The 14,665-nt window shown below is 50.7% G+C and overlaps 2 protein-coding genes; one reads left to right on the top strand and one right to left on the bottom strand.

Annotated features, from left to right (window-relative positions):
• Positions 1 to 1,665: 1,665 nt before the first annotated feature.
• On the top strand, positions 1,666 to 5,775 carry CHC_T00006440001 (hypothetical protein). The gene has a single exon (XM_005718483.1). It carries the CDS (start codon positions 1,666 to 1,668, stop codon positions 5,773 to 5,775), a length of 4,110 nt encoding a protein of 1,369 aa, XP_005718540.1.
• Positions 5,776 to 5,804: 29 nt separating this feature from the next.
• Positions 5,805 to 7,912, bottom strand: CHC_T00006439001 (hypothetical protein). XM_005718482.1 is given in 4 exon segments: positions 5,805 to 6,004; positions 6,005 to 7,120; positions 7,292 to 7,855; positions 7,856 to 7,912. The coding sequence occupies 2 exon segments, from the start codon at positions 7,853 to 7,855 to the stop codon at positions 6,005 to 6,007; spliced, it is 1,680 nt and encodes a 559-aa protein (XP_005718539.1). The 5' UTR covers positions 7,856 to 7,912; the 3' UTR covers positions 5,805 to 6,004.
• Positions 7,913 to 14,665: the final 6,753 nt, after the last annotated feature.

The following is a 14,665-nucleotide window of genomic DNA, read 5'->3' as shown; positions in this document are numbered from 1 at the left end:
TTGGCTCGCATCCACTAACACGCCCGCACTCACTCCCACATCTACCTTCTAAATCGCTACACTTCCGACCGAACCGTCGTTTGCTTTGCTTCGCCGCACCGGTGCAACCCCCCCGCTCCTCGCTCCTCTCCGCTCTCCCCGTCTCCCACCATGGAGGTGAGCAGCGCCCAGCCCGCCGCGCTCTCGCGCATCCACGATGCGAGCATGGCCACTAACTCGGCCACTTCCCTCGCCGCCTCCACTCAACTTACATCTCACGACAACCCTGTCCCTCTCAACACCCCCACTGACACCCCCCACGATCTCTACTGCCTGGCCAAGGACTACGAGCGTCAAGGCCGTCGTGCCGATGCCGCCGATCTCTACCTTACTGCCTCCATGAACGGCCATCTCGCGGCCATGGTCTGCTACGCCTCGCATCTTCTCGCCTCCGACGAGAAGGCCGCCTTCGTTTGGTTTCGCGCCGCCGCTGAACGAGGCGATGCCAGAGCTTGGGCAGAACTGGGGCAGCTACTTGCCCGCGGTCGCTACTTCGAAGTCAACGCCATAGATGCTGCGCGCTGCTGGAAACGCGCTGCCCAGATGGGCGACAACAACGGCAAGAGCGCCCTGGGCCTGTGCTATATTCGAGGCTTTGGGGTGCGAAAGGACGCCGCCAAGGGCGTGGAAATTGTGAAACAAGTTGCAGACGCCCATAACGATGTCACAGCAATGCAGAATCTGGCCTGGATTTACCGGCACGGTAAAGGTGTGACGAAAAATTTGGAGGAGGCCTCATATTGGGACCGCCGCGCAAAAGAACAAAAGCTGCGCCTTGTCAGTAATTCCTCAAAAGAGCAGGCATTGTTCGGCAGGGGCCGGTCGAAGCATCCCAAGTACCGCCCCACCAAGGACGACAGCCCCACCAAGGACGACAGCCCCACCAGACCGCCTGTCTACAAGGACGTGCTGCAAAAGGAAGCAGTAAGCGGCGACACCTACGCCACAGTCCTAGAGGAATCTGACATTCGAGACCGTCTCAAGGACGTCGCCGAGGACCCTGCCAGGCGAACATCTGACTCCGTCCAACAAGTTTCCGAGCAAATTACTACCGGGTCGGATACTGCGCTCATTGAAGTGAGTCAGTCCGCGTCTACAATTACCAAAGTAGCTGCCCCAAGAACGACCTCAGGTGCTATTGTGGACTCCGCTCCGGGTCCGCTTCCAGTTACTGCCGCGACGCTCTCCGCCGTCCCCGCTCTAGCATCTGCTCGAGAGACCGCTGCTGCTGCCACGTTGGAAAAAGCTTCTCCAGCTCTCGATATTGCATCAAACCCCGCCCTTGTGTCCACAACGGCGTCCCGCCTTACCGTTAGCACGGCAGGTACGGAAACCGGCGCTGCCGTGTTTCCTACACCAACAGCAGATTCCCAGCACTTCACAACTGCTTCTGCTTCTACTGCTGCTCAACTACCAGTTGGGGAAATCACCGCTGCTTCCGCCCCAGCGCCGGCACGGGTTACACCCACAGCGTTTGTTCAGCCGAAGTGGCCCAAGCCGGAGCCGGAGCGACTCATCGGAGCAAAGGCTTTCGGTGCTACTGCAGCAGGAGCGGGCGCCGTAGCCGCTGCCGTTGCTGTCTCCTCTAGCACTGCAGACGTGGTCAACGCTGGAGCGCAAGGCGTGATGCCTTCCGTCGTGGAACGTGCAGAGAAGCTTCAGCACAGCGCGGTGGAACCGTTGCAGCAGGCCATGGGAAAGAAGGTGGAGGATCCCGGCGTCGTCGTTCCAGATTTGAGCGTTGCCCAAATCCGTACATCAGGCATGAGCCCAAATCCAGCGAACGCCGAGAGCTTCCAAGTCTCGACGTCCGAACTACATGCCGTCCGCCAGGAGGCCACCGAGAAGATTGCAGAAGATGTGCACAGTCCGACTTTGTTGGGGGGTAGTTCTTCTAGCGCTACGCGAGGGGAAATCGTCAATACTACTACTGAGGTTGCTGCCGTGTCAAAGGGACAAACCGTAGAGAAATTGATTGACGACGCCGATGCCAGTGACGACCAGTTTCTGACCCCACCGGAACAAAGTGAAGAAAGTGAGAAGCACGGGTCTTCCAGCGTCGCGAAACGCGTTGTCGGTGCCATCGGGGTTGCGTCAGCTGGCACCGCTGCTGCCTTCGGTATCGGTAAGTCTGATCAGGCAGCAGCGGACTCCCGCTTGCGTTCATCAAGTGACGGAGCCAGGACTACAGTTGCGGGCTTGATTCCAAATGTGCGGGGCACCGCAGATGAAACCGGCGATTCGAGTCCCGTGCAGGAGGCCCAGCAAACGGGCCTGAATGATATGGCTTCATCTACTGATGCCGGCAACTACAGCGGGTATCTCTCCCCTCCTTCGGTTGAGACGCGCACTAGGATGTTCGAGGAAACAGCAGCAGCCGCAGCAGCAGAGACGGGGGCTTTGGCAAGAGGGAAATCTTATTCCCTAAATGGAGCAGACGGGGCTCCTGCGAATCAGCAAACTCTGTCTCATCTTGATGAATTTGAACAGGCTGACATGCGCAAAATGACATCTGACGGCATCAGCTCCAATCCTACATATGCCTCTTCAGCCACTGTGGGGTGCAAGATAACAAGAGCATCCACATTTGCGAGAGAAGCGAGCAATTCACAAGAAAACGTAGCAACACCCTATGTGACTCAACGAGCTGTTGGGGCGGGCTTGAGGCAGGTGCCAGAATCCAGATTTTCGAGTGAGATTCAGGGTTTACCTCAGGAATCTCGTTCTGCTCTAATGAAAAAAGGCAGTGGTTTCATAGATGAGCCCATCACTCAGCAACCGATAGAAGAAGTGCTTGACCTATATCCGAAGAACCCGCTGAGGTCTGATTCGCAGGTGCCACTCTTCCGGATTCTTGAAGCTATTCAGAACATACCTGCAGATGACTCAGAAGCGTACGGTATTTTAGACCAGTATCATGGGTTTTCGAAAGTGATTGTCGCAATGTTGTCCCAGTTCGAAGATGGAGCGCTGCAGGAACAAGGCTTACATTGCATTGTTCGCATTCTACGCAACACTCAATCATCTCGGAAGGAAGTACTGGTACTGAACTCCTACGGAGACTGCTACAGAACGGTACAAGGAACTGCGGATGCTGTGGTGCCCAAGGGCAACCCTGACATTGACGTGCGTTCTTCTGGCGCCGTGCAAGCGGTTGTGCAAGCTCTGCACAATTTTGAGTCAATGCGCAGGGTGCAATTGGCTGGATGTGCGGCATTAGCTGAGATTGGATCTATATCTACACCGTGCAAGCTTCTTGCCTGCGAATACGGGGCGATATCACTAATCAACAACGCTTTGCGCCATCGAAGTACTCAGGCGGCAAGCAGTATTCACGATATTGCCTCGCGGGCTGTGAGTGCCTTCTGCTCGGGAAAAGAAAATCTTAGCTACAAGCAGTCCTTTACCAAGACTGGAACGGAGAAGGAGCTTCTGAACGTCTTGCAACTATGGGGACTTGCAGAGGGGAATACTTCAGAGCTTTTGACCACAGCGACGAAGAGTTGTTGTTCAGCTTTGCGTCACTTGACAGATGGATGTCCTACTGCCGGGGTCCAATGTGTACAAGCTTACGGGTATCACCACCTTATCAGAGCAATGGCAGTACGGCGAGATGACGTCGCCGTATGCACATTGGTAGTCTCTGCAATGACATCAATTACCAGAAGTTCTGGCTCAGCAGCCGAAAAGGGTCTCCAGGACTCAAAACCTCTCCGCGAAGTTCTGATCACCATGCAAGCTCATTCGGACCAGCCGCTGTTCATACGGAAGTGCCTCGACTTCATGGACGCCTTGGGATGTTACAGCAGTATGAGGGAAGAAATTGTCGCGGCAGGCGGAATTCCGTTTGCTGCAGATATCATAGAGCAAGGGGGCAACGACTCACTGCTGCTGGAGCGCTCCTGCGGTGTTTTGGAAAAACTTTGCCGATCGCACGCGCGCAATCAGGAAATTTTGGCTTCTCACAACGGGATCTCGTCCCTGACGGCTTTACTCACGACTCATCAAGGACTTCCTGGCGTCATCGAAAAGGATCTGTTGGCGCTTAGCAGTGTCTGCGCCAGCAATGGGAAGACTCAAAAGGAGGCGCTGAAGTCAGGCACCCCGGAGCAGGTCGTGCGTTCGCTTGGACTCTACTCAGCTCAAAACTCTAAAGTTGCAGCAGCAGCGGCAGCGACCATGGCCGCCATGGTAGTTCCGAGAAACACAGCCATGTCTCAGAGTTTTGCCAAGTTGAAAGCTCCAGAGCTCGTTGTGAGGGCCATGAAACGCCATCCCGACAGCGTGATGGTGCAGGAGAACGGCAGTGCAGCGATATCATCTTTCTGTGAGGCCGATCCACGGATTATTTCGATGATTTTGAAATCGGGAATATCCAGCCTTCTTGTCGTTGCCTTGCAGCGCTATCTGCACAAGCAGACGGCAGTGGTACAGATCGTGCGGGCGATGCGAGCCATCTCGAACGAAGCTTCGGAAGATTCGTACCGATTCAAGTCCAAGTTGCTAACTGACAGATCAAACGAATCTTCTTTGTCAGAAGTTTTCCACACCGCCCTTTCTTATCACAAGAAATCGCTGCCAGACACAGCCAATGTAATTATTAGCATTTGTGCAACCATCAACCGGTTGTGTATGAGATCAGTAGCCTTCAAGAACGAAATTGGAAAGGATGGCATTGTTGAGGAGTTGAAGAGGTTGGTTGAAAGAACAGCCGAGTATAGAGAATTGGGAGCTTTGCAACCTGTATTGGCCACAATTTGCACGCTTGTGTTAGACTCGGAAGACAACAAGAATAGATTCCATGCAGTCGGCGGAGTGGAAGTGATACTGGATGTCATGCAGAAATGGAAGAGCGACACATATGTCTTGGAGCATTGTTGTGCAGCATTACGCTACTCTTGCAACGAACACTTTGGAAATTGTGACGAAGTTAAACGACACAACGGTGTACGGAGCATTTTGGGCGTGATGGAGCTTCACCCTGAAAATGTTAATGTTACCTTATGGTGCTGCCTCACACTTGCAGACTTGTGTAAGGGAGACGAAGAACTACAGTCCTCCCCAAATGTTGTACAAGGTATCCGCAAGGTGGTTAGCGCGATGACAACCTTCTCCGGCAACAGCAGATTTTTGGCAAGTGCGTGTGAATTTCTGCGAGCGGCTTCGATAGAGAACGACGAAAATCAGGAGCGAATTGTCAGGCTTGGCGGCCGAACAGCGATTGTGAGAGCATTAGAATCTCACCCAAGTGATAGCTCACTTACCGAAACTGCGGCTTACGCACTGTTGCTGCTCCAGGATGTACAAGATGCTCGGATTTCTGCCGATGGCGATTCTCAAATCGGCTTCGTAAAGCGGCTTAGCCGAGATCTTCGGCGTTCCTCCAGCTCAAACCGGTCCACTCGCTCTGGACGGGGACTTTTTGGACTGAAGTCGCGGTCGTTTATCTCGAAGCGCAAGTCAACTGAGCAAATTGAAGACGACGTACGTCTGAGCGAAGCTGCCGGGGCGGAGGCAGCACCTGATCGCCTGCCGGCAAGTCGACCTTCGTTGATAAGTTTTTCTCGTCGATCGAAGGGTTCGCGCAGGAGCCGACGAAACTACATTGAAGAAGTAGAGGATGATGTCGATGATGTCGATGATGTCGAACAGTTCGCAGACGGAGCTGACAACGGCTACGGGGAATATGGTCCAGCCCCGGTGCCTCTCACCGCTTCTGGTCCTCATGTGGAGTAGAGACTGACGACAATAACAGTAGAACGTTGCAAAACGTATAGCTCTTCCGCTTAATTATTCACAGACAGCTTTCACCTTGTAATCACCGGATCGGTGCACCTTGCCGAGACCAGCGCGGCTCTGCTTTACCCTACAATACAGTTTGCGTTGAGACTAAAAGACTACTTTCGCACCAACAAGTCGATACACCACGCTCTTACGCCCTAGAGAAGGGTGCCAGTCCGCCTGTCTAGAAATTGACGTTAAAACTCATCCCCAAATTTCCCGGCCCCACTCCAGTGGTAAACCCAGCAGGTCCTAGCAAGGTCGCAGATTCGTCAGGAACCATCGAGACCTGTAAATTCGTCTTTCCCTGTTGATATGCTAATGAAAGGTTCACGTTTGAATCCGGTGGTCTATATGCCGCGCCAAGGTTCCACTGCCCCACACTCCCTCCCAACGCCTGTTGTCGAACTGCATTCATCTGCGCATGTTGCATCTGAAGGAACTGCATCGCCTTTGTTTGTTGCTGAGAAGCATTGACTTCCGTTTCTTGAAGTTTGCGTTGCTGCGCTGCAATCTCATTCATCATGTTTTGCAAATCAGTTCGCTCAGTTTGGAATGTCCAATTACTGCCCTGTCGAAGGCCCTCGTTTGCTCTCTTCACGAAGATGGCGTCCGCATTGTAGAGAGCGTAGTCGGCTGGGAGGTCAGCTTCGATTGATCCTTTGAATGCAGCCAAAGCTTCGCGAGCGATAATCGCGACATTCTTCATGAAAACGCTCATCAACCCAGTGTCAATGATGGCCTCGAGCTCTGTTCTCTTTCGTTCGTAAACAGGCTCATCGGCAAAATCGCTCGTGTCCGCGTCATACTCTTGCAGTGTGTGAGATACGATATCGTCACATTTCTTTCCGAAGTCCGAGATCACAGAGCTAGACTCGACTTCGTCCAACAACTCGCCAATATCGGCGGATGCATCCGCAAGCTTCAGTGAAAAAATCTCATCGCATCGGTATGCCGCGACAATGGCAAAGTCATCTCCCCCGTAAAATTCGTCCGCTTTCCGGTCGATATCGTCACCGCCGAGCCCTGGGTCAGGGCTTGCAGAGACGGATTGCCACAACGTATGGGCATAAACAGAAACCCCATCTGCTGGTATTTGCTTGGAATGGTCGTCGTTGGCTATCTCTCCGTTGTACAAACCCTGCTTCAAGCCAGATATACATTTGTCGAAGTCGTCCGTTTGGTGTCGAATATGTGGGAACATGACTATGTGAAGATCGACGAGCTCGGCAAGAGGAGTGCCGCCGGTTCCGACAGCAAGACCGGCTTCCAGAGCGACATTTGCCCATATATCGTTAACCTAGAGGGTAGAAATTGAAACATTGACAAGGGTTCGCATCAGATAGTTTTTGTCAGCGCCACCGCAGGATCAGGACAAAACGAAGAAGGCATACATTAGTCAGTGACTATTCGCGTAAGATGTCCGCAAATAGCAGAGCTATGAGAAGCGAAAAAGACGGGAGAAACATACGTCGTTCTGAATCATGGATGAAAGCTGTTCGAGCGCCTCACTTGAGTCCTCCTCCGCATCTCTAACTGCAACAACGAGAGAAGTTCTCGGCTGGCTCCCACCAGCGAGTCCGTCAGCGCACGTAAATAAGACGGATCTAATGAGAGAATAGGCGGCCGAATCAAGCCTGCAAGCGTCATGAAACCATAAATTAACGACGACGACATCGGCAAGAGCGGTGACGAAGGCAGCGCATCGTGCGGCAAAGCCCTTTGCATCGCGCCCCCTTGCGCGCGCGTCAGCGCCTTCGACGTCGAGAACGAGGGTGTCCTTCTGAATCGACTCTGTGGCGGGGACGTGTGAAAGGAGGATTCCACGAGTGGTGGCCTCGCCGACGTCGCCTCGCTTAGCGACTGGAAAGTCGGTACCGAAGAGAGCATTCGCAATGGTACTCTTTCCGGAGGCTTGGGGCCCGGCGACGGCAACGACGAAGAAGGATTCGATATCGGAGGTGTCAAGGAGCCAGTCGTCGGCCTCGGCCAAATCGCCGTCGGGAGAGAGGATCTCCACTGGGGTGGAGGGCATGACGTTGGCAAGATGCGAGGGAGCAGCGGGACGCCGGTGCGGACGATGGAGTGAAATGGGAGCAGGCGAGAAGCGGCGGAGACGATAGGGGCCAGAGAGTGTGAGAATGAGGGCGTGTATGGGGGGGGGGGGGGGGGGGTATGTTTGGTCAAAAGGGCGGGGGTGGGGGGTGAGGACCGGCAACTTGGGGTGCCTGAACGACCAGGATTGGAATCGAGCTCACGAGGCAGAAGGGGATGAAGAGTGCACCCCATTTTGGGTAAAAATTCGGGGATTTCTGTCGGGCACACATTTAAACTGGACATCAGGTATTGCTCGTAATCCCGTGACGTCTCTTCGCTATGGGCACCCCGCCGGAGACGCTTTTCCAAATACTGCACTGTAATGCACTGTATTTAACGGGAATTTTTCTCAATGCTCAGCTGAATACTGACTGAGTCTGTCGCTAAGACCCTCCCGGGGTTGAGCCTTATTCTCCCGCTTCCACCGCCTATTTCGGATAATAATAACAACCATATGATGGACACCAGTCTAACTGCTTGCAACGAAGCCGTTACGCCCGACAGTTATGTCCACGGTAAATTTACAAAGGTATAGACCTTTTTTTTCAGAGTGTTTACCTGCAGCGGAGTCCTCACCCTCTCTGACATTTTTATTTCCTTATCAACGCGTAGAGGACGAGTAATACTGCAGGAGGAGTTTATTCGATTCAGGTCGCTACCGATTAAAAAAGTATAAACGCGCGGTTTGTCTCCCCATCCCCAATACAGACCTTCTAACTTCCATGGCCACTTCCGTTCACTTCCCGATGATCTCCAATGTCGAGTATTCATCACAGCCATATCCGTTCTGCGACGAATCAGGATTACTGACTCATAAACGTTTTCACGGTCTTGGTATTTTCCTCAAAACTTGAGTTCTGTCCAAGCAGTTTGAGCTTGTAAATTGAAGAAGAAAACAGTGCTTTCTCCGCGTAGGTATTTACCTCGAAACCTTCTGAAGAAGGAATGCAGTTTTCTATTAGTTAGACAAGCCATAAAGGGTCCAAGTGATCTATACTGTGGTTACAATCGCGGTCCTTCTCTCTAAAAGGAATCTTCATAGATCTACTTCTAAAGAAAATAGCAAGAGGGAAATTTTCGCATCTAATTTGCATCTAAACACTCTATGATTCAGAACAATGAAAGGAGTCTACAGCAGAATTCGTCGCAATGCATACCCTTGTACACGTTTACTCCGAACAGCTTGATGTGCAATAGATCTACATTTTGAATTCTCACTACGGAGCGCAACAATACAAGTACTAATAATGTCTAGCCATGCATGAAATCGCTACGGCTTTTCATTCTATCCGCGTCTCAGCGTCCTTGTGTTTCTATGATGCCGAACTCTACCCTTAGCTGTTCCCGTCAGTCCAATTTAAGAGTACAATGTGCCATTCCATTCCCCTTGTTGTTTGGTGACTAGCATCGGTTCCTGCTTTATTGTCACGGCCTCTATCGAGTCCGTCCTCAGAAGGTCAGTATGCAGTTCAGTACACTGATCACAGTATTTAACCTAGAAAACCTTGTAACCCTGTGCTCCTTTTTTGTGACGGCTATTTTTTGTCCCAATCGGGTTATTTTCCTCCTACTTCGGTCTTGTTGAGCGCTACGCCCCAAGAGTAGGTTCGCTGAACGTAGAATTGTGTTGTCGTTAAGAAGATATACGTTTCGTCTCCAGGAGACCCGTACTTTTCGAGTAGTGTCCTCCCGAAAAGTGTGGGGTGGTCCTATTTTGTGATCGGGGCATAAACTTTACAAAATGCACACAAACGTTTCAAAGTTCTCACAAGTTTTGTGAATCTCGCTTTGTTTTTGTGAATCTCACCTTATTTTTGTGACGTCAACATTTCGAAGTGCTCTTTTGTTGAATGTTTTGTGATTCAGAAAAATTTGTGATGGACTGCGAGTTAGGAACGGGTCTGACACACAACTTTTTTTTGTGACTCTCACAACATTCTGAGGGACGTCTCACAATCATCTCCAACATCAACAAACCATCACAAACCCACCTAAAAATCATAGCTGATGGCCTTGTTCTACAGACATTTTACGACCTTCACTTTGGGGCTTGTGGGGCCTGTCTTGTTAGTCGAGAAATGCGTCGCTCAGAGTCAAACTCCCTCTCATGGACAGGAGAGGGCCCATGTCGCTTCAGTGTAGAGCGAGAATGCCAGGCCGTCCAGCAGCTGCAGCAGATAGCCTGCCTACATGTGGAACACCACTGCACCTGGCGTGAGCTCTTTCAAAGTGTCTTAGGTCGCCCGTCTTTTGTCCCTCTTTTGACCCAACTACATAGTACGCAACAGGTTGGGGTCCCACTGACCTTCTCGTGCAGTAAATTCCGGTTCAACCTACGAGCCTTGTGCGTACCATAGTTGTATTGCTCAAAGGCCTTCCGTTTAAAGTAAGGCATGAGATTCACTGACGTTTGTGCCACAGAATCATTTCGTTCCTCCAAAGCCTGCGCTCCCATTTCTTCTGTCCATTCTTGTGCTAGACGTTTAGGAAACGACCCAAACGTGTCACAGCTTGAGACCTTGTGTCTCAGGGAGGCGTACCCGATACTTGAATTAGCTCCTAATTCATTAGGTCCTGGTAGAAAGTTCCGTTCCCTCGCAATTGAAAGCCTGTACACCACAGCAGCATTGTATACTTGCACACTTAGCAATCTAGCTATAGTTGACGTCAAAGGGTTCTCGCTAATGTTTGTACGTGCTAGAGTTTTACGGTATCTGGTAGCTGGTGGTTGAGGTTTTGGTAGAGCGGTGTGGGTTCGACACAACGATGCCACGAAAGGCAGATCGACGTCCTCGACGTGGTAACTCGACGCCTTGCGGATGCGACGTCGTCACGGAGGACGAATCCGGGTGCTATGCTGAGCGCTCGTCGTGCGTTACCCCTGCAGCGGGTACGTCTCGTTGTACTCGATGTACTGAAGGAAAAGCAAATCCTAGTGAGGCAAAAGACGTTGGCACAAAACCAAGGGACAAAGGGGTCTGCCCTCGAGATGATGCCACTGCGTTGATCGATCATCCCCTCGAGTCCTTCCACTTCCCTGCTTTATTATATCTACTACTGTAGTCCTCGTTCTTACAGTGCCAGACTGTAACGGTACGACTACACATCGGGCCGTAACGGTCCTGCACTTGGGCGCCAGCGAGGTACGCTGGTGTCATACATTAGATGGTATGATTCGAGTACAGTACGTACACGGACGCGAATTGCCCTGCCCAATTTACCGGGTGAGAAGGTAATTACCTTTCGAATTGGGAATTAACCAATGCGGTCCTTGTCATACACCATCGGGTGTTCGAGTACAATATGTACACTAGTGAACACTTGGCGATATACCACACACTCCAGAGGTCATGATTTCTGTCAGCCGACAATCCCATTTGAAAGAAGTGGCCACTTTCCAAAGGGCCGAACACAGTTCGAAGGAAGTCGTTATATTAAGCCCAGAGGATGTGCAGGATAAGCATACGCAGTATCGCTTTCTTCGTGGTCCCTGACTTTCTTCTCTAGTGCAACACACGGTTCGCTACGTATCGTACCTTGTCTACCAAACACTCCGTAACAAACGTGCGTAAGCAGGCTGGAGGAGTAAGTAACTGCCTGGCATCGCCTTCGTCCTCAGTCGTACGGAATTACTTGTTATATCGCTTATAACTCGGTTAAGTGCATTATTGGCCTCTTCGAGGAAACGACGCTCCAGACTGCTATTCACGTTATCTGTCTGGACAGAAACATCAGCGAAAAGACTGTCATAGTTCTATCCTTCTAGGCCAACATTCGGCTGCGCACGTGCGCGTTCCTCCAACTCCTCAGCAGAGACGGTTGTAAACAAATCTCTTGTCTGTGTCGTTTCGATGTCCTCCCAGTGCTCCCTAGAATATCTTTCGTCGTCGAAGTCATAGTAGAGCTTACTGTGGAGGTCTTAGCTAAGGGTAGCACTTGTGTTCGTCTGCTGTATCTGGGACGTCAGGTATGAACCAGGGTGTAAAGATCGCACCTCGGTCTCCGTGACTTCAGTGTCCACTTCTCCTACAGTCTGAACCTCACAAGAGGAAGAAGATGAATGTGACATTTGCAACTCCTATGAAAAGGGTTCGTCACTGTCGTCCAGAGAGTCTGCCTGTTCAAACAACGGTTCAACTTCAGCTTTCAAATGGCTGCTGTTCTGTAATGCGAAAGGCGCGAAATGAATAGGAACCCCGTTATTGAGCTGGGATGGAGCTGTAATTCCGGTAGGGGGTGGGGAGAGTTCTTCTTCGTAAAAGAAGTCTGGGGACGTCTGAAGGGAAGAAAGGGTAGCTGGTGGTGGGTTGATGCGGAGATCAGTCTGTGTCAATGGAAGCGTGGGCTCATAGTCTTGCTCTGAAATGGGTTGACGTTCAGGATACTCAGCTCTAGAATCCAACCCCTCTCTCAAAGGTGTGGTATTAAATCTGTTACGCTGTGGGGGTTCGGCGAGTGGAGAAGCATTGTAGCTGTCATCAGCGGATACCAGCTGATTGGAGGCGTTATCTCCGGGTTGGAACCTTTCAGCCATCAGCTTACCCGCAATGTTCTCTGAAATATGGTGCTTCTTGTGGCAGTTGCGAACACGAAGAGAAAGGGAAGTGCCTCAGGAAACTAGCCGTAGAGGGCTGGAAAGGGAGGTTTTTTTTGACGTTGTTCAGTTTTGTTTGCCTTTTGAGATGGAGAGCTTTTTATATGTGATCTTTATGATGTCCTCACACAATTCACACAAAGACATCACAAAATGCACACTGCCAGTGTGAGAGTTTTGATTTTAAGGTTCGCATTTGAGAGTTTTGAGATGCGTCTCACAAAACCATCACAAATGATTCACAAAAATGTGTGATGTTTGAGACGATTTTTGTGATGATCACAAAACGTTCTCAAAAAGTGCTACAATTCAACAAATATTCACAAACCATGTGTGACGAATGAGAAGATGGAGTGAGACGAATAGACCTTTATCACAGTTAGAAGGGTACTGCTGAAAGAGCCAATACATTGCCAGAACACAGCGCAGATTCTGTAAACAACGAATTCATTGCAGGTTACAGCAGTAAAAGTCAAGAATGCCAACAATTTGTCACAATATTCTACCATGACCACATACGTGGCTGTACAGTGCTGATAAAGTCAGAAACGAGGCGGGTAAACTATTACAAAAAACTCCCCGCCTTATTTCCAAACCACTCAATGATTGCGCATAAGACTGAAATCGGGACTGCGGCCAGGTCCTCAGACAGTCCTTCCCCTCAAATCTCCCATTCCAACTTCCTCCTATCCCACGATAACCTCGACCCTCCCCTTGATCCGAACTCTCGCTCCCTCCCTCAACCCCCCACACCCTTCGTTCCAACACCCCCTGACACACCTCTCGTTCCAACCCTGACAAATGTCAGCCAAGCTCAAGCTGCCACAGCACTGCAATTGCTCGCAGATGCGGCCGTGGACCGCCGCAACGAGCTTCGACAGTAAGATGATGACAGCGATCTATTCGACTCCGATGAAAACGATGACTCGGATGCGCCCATTTTCGGTAGGTTTTACGAGCATGGAGGTTCTGCCGCTATACTCGAGATGACGAACTTCGACCCTACACAGTTTTTGGGAATATGGTCTGGATTTCAGGGTGTCATATCTCAGAGCTATACCTCGGGACGGGGTAGGAAGTCAATCCATAGCGGCAAGTACGTACTTTTTATGACATTTTGTGTCGTAAAACACGGAGGACAGTGGGATTTTCTTGCGAAAATGTTCGGATTGAAGGGTCCGTCTTTTGAAAAACTGATTATGAAATTCGTAGACCTGCTTTGGCTACCTGTTTACGAGCAATATGTTGAGCATCACGTGACCAAGTGGACAATGACGGCTGTGTCGGATGTTGGGCGTTTGTTTAGGCATTTCCCTGTGGCTCGGTATGCTACCGATGTGACTTTCCAGCCAAGCTACCGTCCAAGTGGTAGCATGCAGGAGGGCAAGAAGTACTATAGTGGAAAGCATAAACAATATGGCTATAAAATGGAAGTCTCCGTGCTTCCGAATGGAATGGCCATTGGCTGTAGCGAGCATGAGCCCGGGTCAGTCTCCGATCTGACTCTTTTTCAGAGGGATGCAGTATTTTCACGACAAGCAGCTGCAGAAGAAAGGGGAGGAGAAGGAGTGGGATGACGATGGGCCGTATGTGGGCAAATATCCGGAAAGCTGGGCTGTATTATGTGACAAGGGATACCAAGGAGCTTTAGAATTCTGCCGTGTAATTCATCCAACTAAAAAGCCGCCGCATTCTGTAATGCCTCCTACGGATGTCAAGCGAAATCGTCTTATTTCAAGTGACAGAATTATTGTCGAAATTTTTTTTGGCAGGCTGTGTGGAATTTGGAACGTGATGGGGTCTAAGTTGAAGTGGAACGAAAAATCGTATGATCCAATTTTCAAATTGTGCTTGGGACTTACCAATTTCCATATTAGTGGAATCCGTTACTGCAAGAGGATGGGCAGGTTTATGGGCAAATAAGGACGCGGTGGTTTAGGCTAGCTGCGAACCAGGCAAGGAGGAGGAAACTCGTACAAGAAAAATATCGCGAGAAGCGAAGAAGGGGCATGAACATTCAGTTCAGGGCGGGTGGCGTTCCTGATCGCGACCCTGATGGTATATGACGTAGTGGTTAGGTGAATTCGTAAATATTTGTCAGTTGTGTGGTTGACTACAGTGCACAACCATGTTTACAAAGTCTATCGATGCGCA

This window comes from Chondrus crispus, genomic scaffold (genome assembly GCF_000350225.1).
Source record: "Chondrus crispus Stackhouse genomic scaffold, scaffold_41, whole genome shotgun sequence".
Taxonomy (NCBI): Eukaryota; Rhodophyta; class Florideophyceae; order Gigartinales; family Gigartinaceae; genus Chondrus; species Chondrus crispus.
The sequence above is the reverse complement of the archived record's forward strand: the minus strand, read 5'-3'. Positions and strand labels throughout refer to the sequence as shown.

Excerpts from the sequence above, each read along its gene's own strand:
- CHC_T00006440001 (XM_005718483.1), top strand. The coding sequence starts at position 1,666 with ATGCCTTCCGTCGTGGAACGTGCAGAGAAGCTTCAGCACAGCGCGGTG.
- CHC_T00006439001 (XM_005718482.1), bottom strand. The coding sequence starts at position 7,855 with ATGCCCTCCACCCCAGTGGAGATCCTCTCTCCCGACGGCGATTTGGCC. Across the intron at positions 7,121-7,291 it reads CATCCATGATTCAGAACGAC|GTTAACGATATATGGGCAAA; the intron begins GTATGTTTCTCC and ends TCTACCCTCTAG.